Source organism: Euprymna scolopes, chromosome 2 (assembly GCF_053919585.1).
Source record: "Euprymna scolopes isolate OS-2025 chromosome 2, ASM5391958v1, whole genome shotgun sequence".
NCBI classification, from domain to species: Eukaryota; Metazoa; Mollusca; class Cephalopoda; order Sepiida; family Sepiolidae; genus Euprymna; species Euprymna scolopes.
The window spans coordinates 75,878,313-75,898,706 of NC_136483.1; the positions used below are offsets into that span (position 1 = coordinate 75,878,313).

The 20,394-nt window shown below is 34.6% G+C and overlaps 1 protein-coding gene across 2 annotated transcripts in view; it reads left to right on the forward strand.

The window, feature by feature from the left end:
* Positions 1-20,394, forward strand: part of LOC145292467 (uncharacterized) — a 61,735-nt gene that overhangs the window by 39,781 nt on the left and 1,560 nt on the right. For both annotated transcript variants that reach the window (XM_080138728.1, XM_080138729.1), the window contains exons 3-5: positions 972-1,067; positions 9,033-9,097; positions 13,411-13,600. In XM_080138728.1, coding sequence (XP_079994854.1) covers positions 972-1,067; positions 9,033-9,097; positions 13,411-13,600 — 351 coding nt within the window. The remainder of the gene's footprint in view (positions 1-971; positions 1,068-9,032; positions 9,098-13,410; positions 13,601-20,394) is intronic.

Genomic DNA, 20,394 nt, shown 5'->3' on the forward strand with positions numbered 1-20,394 from the left:
GTAATTTTAGTATTCTATATTCCTATATATATATAATGTGATATAGTAAAACTGTCTGTCGAAGACTATGTAAGCCTCCTCTTTCTCAGTTCAAGAACTCTTGGTAATTGATATCGCCTGTTATTGCTTTAGTGTAATGCAAAGCTCTTTGTAAATAAACAAATGGACCACTGTTTGAGTGTCAATTAATATTTGTATAAAACATTGTTAGATATCATTGCCGGTGGTTCCTAACTATGAACGCAATGGCTGTTAGTTCAATCCCGGGCTTGCGATGAGTGCTGGTCTGGCCACACTAGAAAGCTGTGTACAGTAAAGCAGTTTATATAACCGGAAGTGGAGATTTGAATAATACAGCATGGTTGAGAAAGCATGAAAATATATGAAAATGAATAATGTTTCACCCGTACTAATGTAAACAGTGTCAAAGGTTAGTGCATTTATTGAAATAGTTTTACTGTAATGCTTATACATCATTTATACCAATGATTCTGGATAATAAATGATTATGTATGCGTTGCATAAAATGAAGTTATCTCTAAGAAAAAACTTTTGAAATTACAAATGTATCATATTGTCTGTGAGAGGAACTATCTATAAGTTAATGTAACTCTTGTTATTTTTGTTTTTTATGCATACTTTGTGCTGAGGAGTGCCCAATGTCCAACTTGTATAAAGATAATAAAAAACATTCTGAGAATCACTATATATCTAAAAATATTAATGGGCTGAAACAATTGTATGCATGTATAGTTAAAAGTTGAAACTATTTTTAAATGAGCATAAAATGTACACCTGTTACATTGGCATGAGAAATACACAAGAAGTTGTCACAATTTTATTAAGATCCACCATGTCATTTCTATATATTCATTGAGTTATGTTTTATAAATACATGAAATATTTGTATTAGAAACATCTGTGCATGAACCCCACTTGTAAAATTTAAAATTTGTATTCTTTTACTTCAGACCAAAGCAGACATATTCTGATGATCCCTACGAATTGAAACTGGCGCCAGGATTTAAAATTCATGTGGCAAACAAATTGTCTGCCATCCTTGACAAGTGAGTAAAACCCATCAATTTTTCCCACTTTAATCTCATTATCAAAAGATTATAAAAGAAGAGGAATGCGGTTGTGACACTAACTCTAAGTGTGCTGAGAAAAGATACCTGCTAAGACTTTAATGGTGATGTCTAATGTATTTATATATATAAACATATAGATATAGCAGAACTCCTCGTATCTGAACTAAGCCAAGAGTTCATATAGTAGGAGTTTGCCAGAAAAGTCTACATATTAGTGTGACAATATTCTGCATCCCAGGTGATGGCAATCAATCTATTTTCTTTTGTGGGAAAATATTCAGAAAATAATTTCCTCAACAGTAATTGTCAGTGACAAGTGGAGACAAAAGTCTGATCGTCTGTATCAGGTTAAAGAGAATGTTTTCTTTTTTTTGGTTTCTCAACGGTAATTAAGACGCATTTGTCGTGATTATTTCAGTTGTAAGTGAGAATCTGGTCATCCTTGAAGGGTTCATCACTAGACAGAGTTAAAAGTGTAACCACTGGGCCTTAGGATTAGTGCCCAAGGGGTACATTTAAGCCCAGGTTGGTCCTACAACCAGGGCTCTTTTATTTACATTGAAGGGTCCCAGGTTGGGTTATATTAGGAGTGTGCCGAAAAGTCTAGATGTAAAGTGTTGATTGAAAAGTCTAGATGTAAAGTGTTGATTGAGAAGTCTAGGTGTAAAGTGTTGATTGAAAAGTCTAGATGTAAAGTGTTGATTGAAAAGTCTAGATGTAAAGTGTTGATTGAAAAGTCTAGATGTAAAGTGTTGATTGAAAAGTCTAGATGTAAAGTGTTGATTGAGAAGTCTAGGTGTAAAGTGTTGATTGAAAAGTCTAGATGTAAAGTGTTGATTGAAAAGTCTAGATGCCTGGATATGAGAAGTTATGTAAAAAATCTGGACAAATAACAAAGAGAGATTTAATATTTAATTAATCACCCATGACCTGTTGCATTAAACGAAATAAAAATAATTTTAATTACAATTTAGATATTGACAATAAGTAATTTAATTTTTTCTTCTGTTCGCCCCCAAACATGGCATATTGCCACTGAAGCACCAGATTTATAGGAGGTGGCAACCTGATTTGGGTAATAAGATGGTTATTCACATTACATTTAAATTTTTACGTGTTGGTAGAGTCTGAGAAACATGGAGCAGGGAGGGAATTCCAAAAGCATACAGTTTGAAAAAAGTAGCTATCAGAGTAGAAAATCTTCCATCTTCTATAATCCTTTACAAACAAAATGGTTTGATTTTGATACTCTTCATGTAATCATCAGGGTATTTATATTGAGTGAGTAGAATATGTTTTGATACTTCAGATATTTCACGATAAAATGCTTTCTTTTGAATTGTTGTGATCTCGCGCATATCTGGCAAAATTATTACAATGTCAACAATATGAAAGAACCATTTAATAAAATAAATTCTAACAAAATACTAACATTTCTGAAAAAAAAAGTAAATTCATACAAAAGAATATACTTTTAACTCCATCCACTTTACTCAAAAAAAAAAACATGTCACCTGATGATCCAAAAAGGCTGACTTTATTTACTAATTAAGTTAAAATATCTAACCCACCACAAAAAAAATCCCAATTACAGAACTCTGCATTAAAAAAAAAAAAAAAGTTGATATGCCGTAAAATCAGACCAATCAGATATTTCAATTTAACCACCATTTTGGAATTTTTTTTAATGAACTTTTGTTATTAGCTTTCCAGAAAATACCGTTTAGTCTTGCTGATAGTTGATTATTGTTGTTTAGATAGAAAAATGTTATTGATGCAAAAAGTTATGTATTAGAAGAATAAAAATATTTACATTAAGCAGTATCCTGGAATGTAACTTGATGGGTGAAATGTCGTTCTGCTAGTTATGTTTTCACTAAGAATGTTATTAGACAGTTTAGGAATTTAGCAGACAAAGAAAATAATAATGAATAGATTTTAAAAAAAAAGCAATATATATATTATTCAATTGGAATTCATTACTGAGATGAATATTGTTTATAAATGTATTTATTGTGGACTATTATCCTAAAAATACTAAATCCATTCAGCAGTGGAACTGTGGAATGTCACAATCTAATATTAACTGAAGCAATGGAGAAAACATTGGAAAATCAGAAATGTGAACCAGAAATAGCTTTGGCTTAGGCTATTTGTGCCAAAAATGCTCTTCAGAATTATTCTGGACATAGCCCAAATGAGCTTGTTTTTGGATCCAACATAAATACGCTGTCAGTTTTTTGTAAACCAGTTACCCATATTAGATGCTTCAACAACCAGTGATACGGTTAGAATAAATTAAAAATACCTTACATTTTGCAAGAAAAAAGTTCATGAAGGCGTAATCAATTGAAAAAAATTCAGAGAGCACTGTGATTTAATCATGCGGATTTAATTATATGGATGAATGAGTTGTGACAGGGGACAGTGTTTACTATAGAAGACAAAACTACATGTCCAGAGTCAACTGTGGAAGCTAAAAAGATGTATTTATGGATTGAATGATCGACCCATGCATGGTACAAGAGAGGAATTGAATAAACTAAAACGAATAGTAAGTGCACATGGCAATGCAGTATTTCTTTGGCATGATTTATCCGAGAACTTGATGGGTATTCTGGCAATGTGTGTAGATGACTTTATATCTTGTGGAAATGATTATTTTTAAAAATATGTGATTTCAGAATTAAAAGAAATATTCAAGGTTGGAATGCATGAAAATGGAACCTTCAAATTTCTGCGATTGTGTGTTAGACGAACGCAAGATGGGGGATCATTATAAAAAAAACAATTATGTGTCATCTATTTCTCCAATAGATATAAAGAAAGGAAGATCCTTAAGAAAAAACTATGAACTGAGTGAAGAAAAGACAGATTTAAAAAGACTAACAGATCAAATGATGTGGGTATCTACCCAGACTCAACCTGATGTATCATTTGATGTGTGTAAGATGAGTCATACCGTAAAATCTCCTAAAGTGAAGTTACTTTTTGAAGCCAACAAGTCACTATTAAAATTTAAATCAAAGACAGAATCCATATCCTTTCCACAGCTGGGAATTCTTCAGATTTGAGTGTAGTTTGCTATTCTGATGCTGCCTATGCCAGCTTGGAGGATAGTTCCTCACAGGGTGGATTTATCATCTTTGTTTATGCTAAGATGAATAGACTGGCTCCTATATGCTGGTCATCAAAAAACAGAGCTCATTGGCCTCCGAGACTCTTGCACCCAATAAAGCTGCTGATGCAAGTTTATTGATAGCTGCCATACTGCAAGAAATTTTAAGATAATTCAAGTTGTCTGAAATACTTTGCAAAAAAAAAAAAAACAATGCATCTTTTGTAGAGACCTTAAAATCATCAAATCTTGTAAGTGACAGATGTTTGAGAGTTGATGTGGTCAGAGTAAAGGAAATCTTGGTAAAGAAAGAAATTCAAATTGAATGGATCAGGGGACAGGGACAGGTCATAAACTGTTGGACAAAGATGGGAGCCCCGACTGAAATTCAAAGAGACTTATTGTGCTAATAAGCCGTTTTCTTTGTTTTTTATTTATATTTTTTCTTTTTGTTTGAACTTTGACTTACACCTGATACCAGAAGACACCAGCAATGGAGTTATGGAACTTGGTGGCCTTCTTCTATATATTTAGTTATGTCCCTTGTCTCAAGTGGATATCCAATATATCGTCCAGCCAACAGTAACACATGTTTATCCTATGTCATAGGAAGTACTAAGTGAACTCACAATACCTTTGTTTTATTTGTTATGAAATGGTGTAAAAAGTCAAGAAATGCAAACCTGAGAGGAAGAAGAAATGAAATAGCAGAAAAAAAAGAATAAAAATTATAATGGAAGAAAAAGAATAAGGAGAAAAAAATGAAGTGGAAGAAGATTAAGTGTCATCAAGTAGAAACCCATTGTTAAGAATAGCGCAAATAGATAGAAAGAAGATGAAATTTGTTAACGGACAAATCCGTGAATAGCTGATCATCATTTTGACACAAATATTAATTTATTTTTATTTCGGACTATTATTCTCATCTTTATTAGTTGTTGTTTTCATCTTTATTAGTTGTTGTTTTCATCTTTATTAGTTGTTGTTTTCATCTTTATTAGTTGTTGTTTTCATCTTTATTAGTTGTTGTTTTTCACGACGTTTCGGTCAACTATTCCTCTGGCCTTCGTCAGGTGGTAAACGCAACATATAGGAACTTCGAATCTCCTAACTGCATTCTCAGCGACCACTGCCATTTGTAGATGTTGTCATCTCACCACGTTTTGGCCAAGTAAACCTCTGGCACGCTTTGGGGAGGATTGAAACAGCTATCTTCAGACAATGTCAATCTGGAACCATAGAGATTCAACGTCTCTGTCAACTGCGCCACAGGCCGCGAAGGGCAATCAAGGTTGGATTCTTTGATCTTATAAATCCACGTTTATTTATTGTCTGATCTTCCATAGTCAGATCCGTACCGATTGGTATCTATATTATTCCTTAATTGGAATTCATTTTTGAGATGAGCATTATATATATTAATTTAGCAAAAACGTGGTGAGACAACAACAACTACGGATGGCAGTGATTGCTGAGAATGCAGTTAGGAGATTCAAAGTTCCTATCCGTCGCAGTTGCCACATGACGAAGACCAGAGGAATAGTTGGCCGAAACGTCGTGAAAAACAACAACCAATAAAGATGAAAACAACAACTAATAAATATGAGAATAATAGTCCAAAATAAAAATAAATTAATATATATAATGCTCATCTCAAAAATGAATTCCAATTAAGGAATAATATATACACAGACACAAAGTTTTTAGCTTGCTTTGATCAATAAATGAAGTTGATGCTTGCCTGTAATTAGGAAACAGTATTTTACAAACATAAGAATCCAAAATAAAGAAAACGCAACTTCGAATAATTGATATGATTGAAGATATAACCATGTGAAAATGCAACAATTATTGCTAAGAAAGAAAATTAAGGGGATCAGTTGTTTTCCTTTTTTTTTTTCTTTTTTTTTTATTTGTGAGAAAGTAGAGAAAAATTGGTAACATGCAGAAACAGTATGTGTCGGCCATGTTGAATTAATGAATAAGCATTCTGTTCTGTATGTGTGAGTAATGAAGTGAAAGTTTATGTCTGATCAGCCAATGAAAATGCTGCTTTAAATAAGAATCAAACAGAAAGAAGGAGTTCATCATTTAAAGAGGTGGCTGGCTGTTCTTTAGAGGTAGCATAAAGTAATGACGAAACAAAATAATTATGGTGAAGTACGGTAAACATAGAATCTGAAGTATTAGCTCAGGTGATGACTGGGGTAGTGAAAGTAGAAAATTATTAGTGGGTAAGGTGCCATGCTACCACCTCAGAATATGCAATTGAGAGTGAATCGTAGCAATGAAATTGTAGTAATCTATTAATTGTAATTTAAACAAATGAATATTAGTGGAAAACATGCATCAATCACTGTTTGATTTATGTGCAGAGGCAGTTTTTTTCTGAAGCACTAGCATTATTTTCTAAAGGAGAAAAATGTGCTTAATTTAGTATGTATATATATATATATATATATATATATATATATATATATATATATATATATATATATATATATAGATTAAAAATCATTTCTTTTTATCTGAAACTTTTAGTGTAAGACACTTTTTTCAAAGAAGACTTTATTGTTTTTCTCCACGCAAACATACACATGATCTCAAGCTGTATGTGAACTCAAATGCTGACTAAAGTAAACTTTTTTGCAAAGATATTGGAATGAAGTTTAGTTTCGGCAAATGTGCCAAGTGCTACATCAAAGCTGGGAAGAAGGTTCAAACGGAAAGCATATAACTTGAGGAAGATACTGACATCAAGGACTTAGAAGAGCAAGAAAAATATAAATACTTTCGCATAGAAGAGAATGATTTAATTCAACATATCAAGCTGAGAGAAAAACTTGGCAGTGAATGTATAAGCTGTGTAAGGAAAATGTGTAAAACAGGTTACAAATAAAAACAAGGTAACTGCCATTAACCAACTTGCCACGTTTAAGATAACATGCAGCTTTGCCATTGTTGACTGGCCAAAATGGGACATGGACAGACTAGATACTAAAACGCAGAAAATGTTGCCATTGTACAGAATGACAGAGGAGCAGGAGGTATGAGTTTCTCAGAGATTGACCATCAGCATCGTGCCACTATCATGAGCACTGGGCAATATCTGATGAGCTCCCAAAATCCAAACCTCAAAATAGTGCTCAACATCACGAAACAAGTTCCAGCAGAATAATCTCCATCATGAAACTGGCCAAACATTTTGGACAAGTCTGTTTTACAAATGAGACAAAGTCAAAAAACAAGTCTGCCACAAAAATACTCCAAAAGAGTCGCCAAAAATACACCAAGAAATTCCATTGCAAAAACCTTGCAGAACAGTATGCCAATTATTTTCTGGGTGAACTGACCTAGGAATATATAGATAAAGAAAGTTCTATGGACTGACTAAAAAGAGGATCGCTCTACTATGATCCAGAGAGGATTATAATGGCTGGCCAAGATCAAGACTTGATGATCAATGCTTTTAAAAAGATGAGTGGTCTCAGCAATGACAAGTGCAGGTTCTGCCACACAGAGGTAGAGAGTATGAGCCACCTGACATCCAGCTGTAAGGTTCTGTCGAGGGATGTCTACGATATGATAGAATACAATGGAGTGTTTAAATATCTCTTCAGGACGATTTGTAAAAAGTTGGATATCGAATGCAGCAGCAAGTCCTGGGAACATGTTTACCAGAAATAACAGTCGGAAATAAGTCGTACACTATCCATTATGACTAAGCAATTCCTACAGCTACGTACTTAGAAAATGGAGCAATTAAAACTGACATAATAATATGGGACAAGGCAAAAGCAACAACCTTGGTAGAAGTCAGTGTCTCCAGTGACGCTCGGTTAAACAGAGCTGAGAGGGAAAAGATAATGAAATACCAAAGTCTTAAGAAAATGGAATCTTAGGAAGATCTCTAGTATTCCAGTAATGATAAGAGCAACTGGACTCGTGAAAAAGAATTTCCAAAACTACCTGGTAAATATACCCAGTGAGCCAAGTGCAAGAGAAATTCAAACAATTGCACATAAAGGGACAGTTAAAATCTGAAAAACATCTCTTAGAATATATGAGATAGCGGATGAATGTCTGACATTCGGTATGATACTCCATCCTCAGCTTGAACAAAATAATAAAATTAATAAAAAAGACATGCATTGCTACAGACTTAGAACAATCGTCAATAACATCAGACGTATCTTTTTCTCTCTCATTGAGGGGCTGACTCATCGAGGTTAATACCATCTGAAGTGAAATGAAGAAAAACAAAAACAGTCTTCTTTGAAAAAGATGTCTTACACTGAAAGTCTCGGGGGGATGATTTTAATCATTTAATAAAATATTTTATGACATTTTGTTTTATAAAATTTTCAAGTAAAAAAATAAATTTTTTTTCTTTGTGTATGGTGACAAGCAAGCAAGCAAGATCACTATAATTTTTGTAACACAGATATACTGACAAAGAAATGCAACAAGGTATATTATTTTTTGTACCTCTCCAGGAAGTTAGACACAAGGTCAGGTGTTAAGTTGAAAAATCAGTGCACTAGAATTAATGCCCCTGGCCTACAAAAAATGCCTGAGTAATCCCGTCAGCATTCTCTTGATAGGAGTGCCTCAGCAATAAACTAACCTATTCTCAAAGAAAAAGTAAAGCCTGGGAAAATGAACCTCCTTGGACCGAAAACGAAAGTCGCTGACTGATTGTCTGAAATGAGTTAATTCAATGAAGTGTTATGGTTGATTAACTTTGTGTACTTGAAAAAAAAAAATTGAAAATCTGAAAGAAAAATGATTCTATTAAAGAATGCTTTTCAAATTAATTTCAGGGAACTTGAATTTCGATCCAAATCTGTTGTTGAGAAAACTAGTAAAATTAAATCTCCAGATTCAGGTAAGTTTGAAATTTTCTTTTACATCTGCTTTGTGTGCGACAAAATCGGTATTAGTTCTGCATCCCAACTGGGCTTATGTGGGGTAGTTACTATTTGATGCTGAAATGGTCATTGTAATAAGTTGACTGATGAATGTGGAATTGTTGCATTGTCTGATGTGGGGTGATTGGTTTTACAACATTGTTAGACACAGACAAAAGCACAATGGGCAACAGATGAAAAACACATGGATTAAGCTAAATATAAAAATGTATGCTTTTATTTGGCTATAAGGTAGAATGGTTAGCTTCAGTTGCTGTCTTCAATGATGATGGTTGAAGTTTTGATATCCTATTGTTGTGGTAGAACAGCTCGACATGCTGAGATTTTGCCTTTGCTGTCAATGTAGTCAAGTCCCGGGATGTGTCTCCCATCCATTTTCTTGTTTATTTAGCAGCAGTTATAATTGTGTGCAGATGATTCTTCATAGAATTACCAGATTATTAATATTCTCTGGAAAATGAATTAAGAGTTGTTCAGCTATAAAATCCTACATAAACATTAAGAAAGACGCTTTTACCTAAAAAGACTAAAAAAAAACAAAGCCAATGACTCTGAGTACCGAGTGATTTACTTTTTTGGGCCAAGTTCTTATCTCTGAGCTCAAAATTGATAATCAGAACCCAGCAATCTTTGTAAGATTCTGTCGGATTAAAAAAAACAAAAAGAAAAACAAACTTTGAAGTCAGGTTTTATGGAGTTAAAGTCTAGTTGTAAATCAACAATTGTTGCAAGAACCAGTTGGGTGTTCTTTAAAGCAAATCGTCTGACATTTTCAAATTGACTCAAGTATGAACCAGCAACCGTGTGTGGGGGAAGGGGGGGGTCACTCGGTGGCCGTTTCACAAGAATACAAAGAACAATGACCTTTACATGGAAAAATATGTATAATTTTATTAGCAGTCACATAAGGATGGGATTCGGAAAAGAGTCTCTACTTAGAAAAATTTAAGTTTCGTGAGCCGTGTCACCAAGTGACAGTTTTTCCTCTCATTAAGGACGACGTCTCTTTACCATAAAAATCTCTCGAACGAGTATCTTGAGACGAGACTCTCTCTAAATTGGGAACCCTGGGAGAGAGAATCAAGTCAGAATCTGCCAGTCCAAAAAGATGCTTCTAAATATATAATGTTACCAACCCGGATTTAGACTTGACCAGGCCACTGGTTTAGTTTTTAGCCAATCAGCGGAATGGCCAAATCCGGGTCCGGCAGTCAGCGTATTTCTCTCTGAAAGAATATTAACTATCATAGCTAGTGTACAAAAAAACAAAGGAAAAGGGGAATTTATTTATTCATTTTTTCTTTTTTTTTTTTTTGACCCTATCACACAAGTCAAGTTTTCTTAGCAGATTTTCCAGTGTTGTCTTTGTATAGTCACAAATTATGTCCCTTAAATTAATTTCAAATTATCTCCCTTGAACTATACTAGCCATGGTAGGAAATTAATCTTCAGTTTTTAAAGTACTAAAAAGACTTGCATATGTGAAATTGGAAATTAGGGACTCTTTTTCGGTTCTTTGAGCTGATGCTAAGTAGACACATCTGGCCCAGCTCTCATTTTACATGGTTATACAATATAAGTCCAGTGAATAATCACTCTGCTTGGATGCCTATTGCCTGGACTTTTGGGCATTAAGACAGTATGCCCAGATAGCTACCTGTTTTAACATTGCACCTTCTTTGTTGTATAAGTAAGTTGTATATTATTTTAACTGCTCAAGATTCTGTGTTTATCCTGGCAGTTCCTGTCTATTATCAATTGTGTTTAAGGACTGTTAACAGACTTTTGTCTTAGTAATTATGTCAGTTAAATTGTATGTATCATATCCCTCAAATGCTTGTATTTGACAAACCTTATTTTTTACATCTCTACTGTTTTCTTTATCATTGTCATTTTATTTCTGACTCAAGAAATTTTATTAAAAGCAAAAATAAAGAGAAATCTGTATGATGTCTGTAACAGTGATGGAACGAAAATATTATATTCCAAAAATTACGTACATTGATCAAATAGTTTTATTTTTATAAAGAAAATAATTTTTAAGCAATTAATGAGAATTCATAGGCATAACAACAAAAATCTTGCAAGTTTGAATGATTGCTGAGTTATCTCGTTTTTTTGGGGGGAGGGGGGGTTGCTTTTTATTTAATTGTTTTTAAAATAGCAGACAAGACGGTCGCTCTTCAGTTATTCATAAAATTTGATTTTGTTATTTTAAAAAAACTACTTTGTCAATTTATGCGATTTTTGGAAAATATATATTTGTTTTGTGATCGGTATGTACATCATACTGATTTTTATTTTTTATTTTGGTTTTTTAAAATAGGCGCAATTCTGGACAAGAACTAAAAATATTAATCCAAGATGGTGGCATATGTGATGTTGTGTCACCATAAACATGTATTAAATGCAATAAACACCAATATTTTAAGTTTATGGTAAAAAGTAGTAGATAGTCATGAATCAGCAGTTTTTGCAGGAGTCAGTCGACACTCGATCTCTGCTACAAAAATCATCATCACCAATCACTGCGTACTGATCAACATCATGTGGTTAACAACAGATCTCCAATCATTTATGTCAGAACAGCTAATTTCAAATATACTGACGGTTTAGTACATGTCGTTTTCAAAGTGGAAACCTAATAGCGCTTTGGAATCTTTTATCACTTGTTTGAATCTTATGCTGCGAGATGAGGTTGTCTGAAGATAATGGCTTACTGACCTAAAATGTATTAAACATTGATGTTATTTTTTTTCCTCTCTCTTCGCAAAACTCAATCATGTTCTGCCAAGCCAAAAACAAAAGCAACAATTTTACTCTTCAAAACTACCAACAAAACCAAACCAAACACCATGAATAAATATTTGAAGATATAAAGAACTTGAAGCATAAAAAACTTTTACCGAAATTACTAGATTCGGCATTAAGTAACCCAAAAAGGGTTGATATGCCATAAAACAAAATAACCAAACCAAATCACTTGTTTGCGCCATGTTCTCTTTGGTCATCTCGAAGGTCTTTTGGTAGGTTTTATGAAAGCTTTACATGCAGGTGATTCTGATATCAGTCTCATTACTATTGATTCAGCATTTTCTCCAAAAGGGATGCTTCAGCGAATTCACTAAACGATTTTACCGGTTGTCTTTGACCTCCATTCTTTTGTTTGATTTCATATATTTCATTCTTTCCATTTTTTTGTATTTCATTTGTGATGGCACCACATGGTCCCGCTCGACAGCACCGCTATTCCCAACACTGTGTGCCATGGATTTGTTCTCCATTTTATTTGCTTATGGCTGTATCTTCATAGTTTCTCATGCTGGTGGCCATCGAGGGGAGCGCACAGGTCTACAAGCACTCTATCCTGACAGAGTTTAAAACTGACTTTGTAATCTAGTAGGTGATGCCCTTATCTCTTCTCTGCAACCTCTTTACCACAGAAGAGACATTGTGAACCTGTCTCTGCTCTATTGTTATTTTCATAGCAAGTGTTCATCTGAGCTTCAATCTATGGTCTCTCCTTGCCATTTTTTCACAAAATCACTATCAATAATATTGTGCCTAAACATAAACATGAATTCCATGCACAAAGCTTCTTTCCTAGAACTGCCCATCTGTGGAACTCTGTTCCGCTTGTTTACTTTCCAACTGACTACAATATTGTTGTCTTCAAGTTCAACATAAACAAGTTCTTATTGAACTGTCCTCTTAAATGTAATTATACCAAATTTCTACCACAAACGATTACTGCACTACTGTCCCAATGCCTACCATACATACATTAACCTTTATCCTCGAGTGGCCTCCAGGCCTTGATATGTGATGCCACCTCTGTAAAAAAAAAAAATAAATAAATAAAAAAACACAACTCCAAGGGAAAGTGCAGACTCTGTGTCCATCCATCGAGTGATCAATTCAGTTCTCCATCTGCTCAGAGCCACGATCTGTGTACAACTGTCCCCAACTCCCAACTGTCGTCGACCATTGCCAAAAACCACTCTCAACTAAACCTGGTTGTAAAATGTCATAAACCCCTTGCAAAGTGCCCACAATCAAAATCTAAATATATCTCTATTTATTGTTCCATCCTTTTGCTATCATTACTACACCATGATCAACAATTGCATGTCAACCTTCTTTTGCCCACCACAGTGAACAACTTTCCATCTATTGTCTCTTCATCAACCCTATTTCCTATTTCTTTTGTTATATTTATTTTACTTCATTCGATGTTGACAGTACCACACATTTATTTTTCCCTTTGCAGGAATCCGTCTACTTTCATCATCGAAGGATTTTCTTGACGAGAATTCGATTGTTGCAATGGTAAATTCCAAAGCTTCCAAAGGGAATTCATCCAAACTAGCAAATTCCACAGAGAACATGTGTACAAGTTTCATTAATCACAAACGAGAAAATTTAAATTCACAAAGAGTAGCAACTTCTTCAAGTGACAGGTAAATAGGCTGCCTTCATCTTCTGATCTTTTTTCCAATATTTTAGAAATACCCAGTACTATATCTGGTAGATATACCCAGTACTAAAAAGCTTGCTTCGTGAAGTATATGCCTTTTACTTTTAAAATTAATCCATGAAGAATCCCTGTGATTTTCCAGAATAGTCAACAAAGCAAAAAACGGGTATAAAAATAAATATACAACAAACAAATGTGACCAAAGGCAATATAAGTTATTCTTCTACCTAACATTATTGACCTTTTCATTTATTTTTAAAGTTTTCTGTTTTTTTATTAAAAATAAAAGTTGTATGAAATTTGTCGAGTTAGAACAAAAAAACAAAATGGTGGTCAAATTCGAGCCATAGTCAGCTTCGATGATCTCTCAAAAATTAAATAAAATACTGATAGAAATGCATGTTAAGAAAAGTTAAGATAAAATTCAATTCTATATTTCAGAAATTTTGAGATGAGGATTTGATAATTTGAATTACTTGGTCTACTTTTCTCATCTTCGTATAATTTGGATTCATCAGACTACTATCTATTCTCATCTTGAGTGTGATTTCCACAAGGTTTCGGCCAATGTATCTCTGACCTTCTTCAGGTGTATCTTGTCGGACTCAGGAATTGGAATGGAACTTGAGAATTTGGCTGATGGAATAAGAGCATGCTACCCTGTGAAGTCAATAAAGGGTTCCATTCAAAATTCCGTCTAAATTCCAGAGTTCAACAAGATACACCTGAAGGAGGTCAGAGATGAAAATCACACTCAAGATGAGAACAGTAATGCAATGAATCCAAATAAACATAAATAACCAATCCTCATCTCAAAAAATCAGAAACATCATATTCTCATCTTGGTTGTTATTATTTCAAGATTATAACCTCCAACCTTCTTCAGGTGCATCTTCTTATTATTTACTTGCCTTCCCTACTAGGGCAAAGTTAGACACAAGGTCGGCTTTTAATCTGAAGAAAATCCAGTTCTCCAAAAGGGCCACCTAGGATTAGGACAAAAATAAAAATTGCTCCAGTCTAGAAGAATTTCTCTGTCATTGTCCGAAAACAGAAAAGATGAAATGTAGCACCAGAAAAGATAATTCACTTTACTCTTGTGACATAACATACACATAAGCAAGGAATTTGCAAGGAGGAATATTGGGCAATTAAATTTGATATGGAGTAATCTATATCTATACTCCTATAAATTTGTTTTTCTTTTGTGTGTATTGATATTCATATTAAAACCCCTTTTTTCTATTTATTTAGAAAGAAAATACAATTTTCTTATACATAGTTTGTGGAATTGCATTCACAAGCAAAGGATCCAGCTAATTTGCATATTCTTTTAAACATTCATTTTAATTAATTCCCTATTAGGTTTTTCGGTTTTCTTATGGGATGATCATATTTAGTTAACTATTACGTGTAATTATATTCATGCAGATATTTTACATGATTTATACTTGCATAATATTTGCGTAAGAAGTTTATAGTAAACACAAAATTGTTTCCATATATATTTATGTATACGTATATATTTTTGTTTAATCTATCTATAAAAGTGAACATGTCTGTGTATCTGTGTGTCTGTATGTGTACATTTCCCTACGCAATAACTCTGTCAATTTTCAGTCTACAGACTCAAAATTTGATATACAGGGTACTGAGATTTGGGAAAATCTTTGTAATCCGTTTTCGTCAAGAAATTTGGCTGTTAAGGGGTCAAAGTTCAATGATTCGACATTTGAAAACTCTACCAAACTCCCCCGCCAATTTTGGGTTTAAAACACTTAAAATTTTAGATATAGGTTCCTTGGACATGGATCTAACTTAATAACTTGATTTGAGCCCCAAACAATAAATGTTAAGGGGTCATAATAGAGGTTAAAGTTAAAAAAAAATTGACCTGTGCAGTCTCTATCAAATTGCTCCAGACAATTTCTGGTCTAAACATTTGAAATTTTACATAAAGGGTATTCAGAGATAGGGCAAGCTTTTTAATTGGTTTGGGTCGAAAATTTTTACTTACCAATATATAAATGTATGTATGTATGTTTGCATGTCTGCCTAAAAATTTCAACAGAGGCGACGAATTTTACCAAGATCAGTATCATTTTGAAGTTCGACTTTTCAGACGACAAATATCGAAAAATTGGCTAAAAACATTAATATCTTCACCTTCAACTGAGCACTTTTCTACGGGGGGGGGGGGGGGGGGACGATTTTTCGCTAATATTTTTGAAAGTCATCCTCTACTTTCGATTGTCTAGCCTTAATTTAAACATAAGTCACTTCCGGTTTGTCGGTGGTGGTAACAGCAAAGACGTCAGGTTTTTACCCCGTTCTTTTCCTCTTTCGTGGTACGGGTTCAAGCCTGCCTTCCTACTACCACTTTTTTTTTTTTTGCTCAACATACACATCCTATCACCAGGGCAATGCCGGGCTGAAATGCTAGTAATATATAAAAACCAGGACATTTTTTTTTTCGTGATGAAGAGGAGGTAAAGGCAATTAAAGCAGTTAAATTTCCGGTAACTATAGGAGGCATAAAAGGTGTCAGAGCATACATAGAAATGACATCATCAAAAATGATTTACCTTTGTTATTAAGTCATAAGTCAATGAAAACTGCTGGAATGATGCTAAATTTTAAAAGTGACAGCTGTAAAATTTTAGACAGATATTTAAAATTGTAAAAGACAACTTCTGGACATTATAGTCTTCCATTGACAAATATGCTTTTGAAGGCTGAAAAGTCACCAAACTTTATATTAAATTATGAAGCTTTAAAAAAAAAAAAAAATGCTCTAGAATTGAGAAAAGAATGAAGGCTGAGAAATTACATAAACAGTTTGCTCATGCATCAAAAGAGAAATTGGTATTATTGGTGAAAGGCAGCCGGGCCTTTCATGAACTTTGAATATAAAAAAAAAATGTTATGGGTGCTAGTGTTACATTATTTGGACATGGAGAAGAAAGGTAAGGAAACTATCGTGTATCTGTTTGCTTCTTTCTCTTTTTTTCTTTACGTTAACAGGTAGGAGAGATAGATAGTGGATGGAACGCTTTACACAGTTCGCTGTAGCTGTTTGTTTCTTTTTGCTTTCCACTAACTGGGCTTAACAATATAATGGTAAGGAATGGAATGAAATTGCATGTTATGTGGTCGCCCTTTGCAATGATCACAGCATAGTATCTGTATTATGTTGTGGTAGGCAATGCCAAGGATCACAATGATTATTATGATAAATTGTTAAATTATTTAGGCTAAAAATATACCAAGAAAAATGTTTTCAAAGAAAAGAATGTTAGTTAAAATATTTGTTAAATATTTTAACTGAGGAATTTTAACTCAAAGAAAACTCTTATGAATAGAGTAAAAGCATAAACAAAGCTAGTTTGGAATTTGGTTTAGTAAACAATGATGTGGCTTTCGTGACAAACAAGATTGTTCACTCTGGCTGATGTAAGAGAAACGCAAGCCAAGAGGAATTAAAATTAAGAGAGAGTCTGTTACAGGAAGTTGAAAAGACGAGTTGTAAGTTAGCTAGCCAGCGGAAAGGAATTGTCTGCTCTGCAGTCTAATGGAAACATCTATGGACCAACAACGAAAATGTAAGGGAGAAGGTTAAGAACTGCAAACTCAGAGACGTGGAACATTTGAAAATACGGATTTGGAAATGATAACTCGGCATTTTAGGTGTTCCATTCTGCAAAAGATGCCTTCATTTCAGGTGCCTGCCATTAAAGAGGAAGATAACGAATGAGGTATGTGTCAAGCAGGCAAGGGTATTATTCACCATTGTTAAAGACTATCTGTTATTGTCCCATTTGTTATTATCGTGAATATGCGAAAACACCCACAGACACATAGAAAAACTATTAAATATACACATAATAGATCGACACATACAGACACCTCATATTATTACATTACATTTTCACCCCAAACAAGGCAAATTGCCACTTTGGTGTAGGGGGCTACTATCAGGGGCAACAACTACTGGGGTACTATGTAGGGATTTGGGCAGCAAGATGTCGGTTCACATTACACTTGAACTTCTGCACGTCAGTACTGTTGGGGAAGTAGGAACTTGGAATGGAATTCCAGAGTCTAGCGGTTCTGGTGAAGAAACTATTGGAGTAAAAAGATCTTTTATATCTAGGGATCTCTACAGTGTGGGGGTGGGATTTAGCTGCCTGTCGGGTTTGTCGAGGGTACTCACGTCGTGGGGGGCACAAGTGATTGCAGTTCGTCAGAGCATTCATCACTAAAATACTTGTAGAAAAGGCAGAGGGATGCAACATTTCGTCGATGGGACAGAGGCTGAAGCTTAGATGCCAGTTCAGGGCCTATCAGGTTTGCGACTCTCTTTTGAACCTTGTCAAGGAGCGAGAGACTAGTAGCAGATGCACCAGCCCAGATGTGACAGCAATACTCCATACATGGGCGAATGGTGGCCTTATAGAGGTACAGGATACTTTCGGGTGTCAGTAGTTGTCTAGCACGGTAGAGAGAGCCCACCTTTCTTGCAGCAGCCCTGGCAATGCCTTCAATGTAATTGTTCCAACTCATGTTTCCTGTGAACGTTAGGCCAAGAGTTTGAAAGATGTACTCTCAGATAAAGAGTCGTTGGCCATTGCTATAGGTGGTAGAGAGGGTTTCTTGTAATTATTGAATAAAACTAGTTTAGTCTTGGCAGCATTGAACGCGACCAACCACTTTTGTCCCCATTCCACCACAGATTGGAGGTCTTCCTCTAGTGTTTCTGCCATTTCTTTAGAAATGTGTTCATTCGTCTTCCTGTCATGCCTGCCATAGAGTGTAGTGTCATCAGCATATATACCCATCTCAGAGGCAATTTTGTTTGGGAGGTCATTTATGAATATCAGGAACAATAGAGGTCCAAGGATAGAACCCTGGGCCACCCCCGCATTTATATCATATTGTTTAGATGTACGACCGTCGAGGACAACCTGGATTTTTCTCTTATCTAAGAAGGATTTAATTATGTTAAGTATTCTACCAGTGATACCATATGATCTAATTTTCCTGAGGAGACCCTCATGCCATACCCTGTCAAAAGCCTTAGATATATCTAGAGCTACCGCTCTGCCCTCCCCCGCTTTGTCCAGTGAATGGTATATACGTTCAGAGATCACAGTTAGGATGTCTGCTGTGGAACGGGCTTGTCTAAATCCATATTGTTTGTCAGTCAGAAGTTTAGCATCTGTAAGATGATGGACTAGAGCATGGTTAATTAAGGTCTCAAATATTTTGGCAAAAAGTGGGAGGAGGCTAATGGGGCGATAATTTGATGGGTCAGTCCTTTCGCCAGAATTCTTGAATACTGGTACAACAGAAGCAGTTTTCCAACAGCCCGGAAAGCAAGCTTCATTAAGGCATTTGTTGTAGAGTTTGGAGAGAACTGGAGCTACTTCGGCTGAGCACTTTTTTAATAGCACAGCTGGGATAAGATCGGGTCCACATGCTTTTGAAATGTCAAGGTTTTTTATGATAGCATGCACCTGAGCAGGGGTGGTTTTCAGATCGTCTAGCGTGGCGTCTGTCCACATAGGAAAGTCAGGTAGGGGGTGGTTGGCAGGGTCCAGTGTGGAGTTTAAGGCAAACCGACTGGCAAGCATGTTAGCCTTGTCGGTTGCTGAGGAGACAACCTCGTGATTGTTGGTTAGTGGGGGAATTGTTGATTGCCCATTATTTACTACACTGTTGTAGATTTTCCAGAAGTCTCGAGTTCCTAGTTTTTGTGCTTCAATGCGCTTTTTAGTGGTTTCCGTAAATTCTCTCTTAGCTGTCGCTATCCTCATAATTTTAACTGCTAGATGATACACGAGCATCAATTACAGAAACATGTATACCTTATATACACTAGACATACATAGACACAATTATATAAACGACAAGCAATGCTCTTTGTTTTATTTATTTATTTATATTTTTTTACACACAACATTTTTGACAGTTGAGTTTCAGATTTTTGGACAGCAATGTCGATAAAGAGAGATTAAAAAAAAAAAAGATAATTGAACAAGTAACAAGGGAGTAAAGAAAAAAAGTTTTTGGAACACAATAGTGTGAAAAAAATATAATGTTGTATCGGTTGAAAATTTTTCATGCCTTTATGGATTATTTATTTGAAGAAAAGTTGGTTAAAATATGTGAACGAATAAGAGAATATTGAACTTTGAACTGTTAATGTTTTATATATTACAGACAATTCTTAAGCTCCATCAAAAAAACAAAAAAACCTTTGTCATTAAATTTCACTCCAATTATGTTTTAAGTATCAAATTGCTTATTGTAACTCATGTTCGTCTTTCACCATTTTACCCTTATGTCTCCTCTATTGATATCATTACAGAATATAGGGAACATACCCCTGAGCCAAAACAAATTCCGTCCAAAATATAAATGCTAATTTGTGTTCAGTATTATCAGCCATCACACAGAGGATAGAAAAGATAAAGTGCAGCATTAAAACACATACTACACTTCGCTCCTAGTTTCATCTTGTCGAACTCTAAAATAAAGATAAAACTTCCCAAGTTAGAAAAAATCTACTTGAAGAACGTCAGAGGTTACATCGGCTAAAATATTGTAAGAATAACACTTAAGATAAAAGTAGTCCGAATAATCCTAAAATTCCATTTTTTGTCATCGTTTCAGACTTTATACATACAATCATCTCGCTTGATTAGTACGAGGGTAGTTCCAAAAGTAAAGCCTCCTATTTTTTTTAACTCAAAAAGTTGAAGAGCTACAAAGACA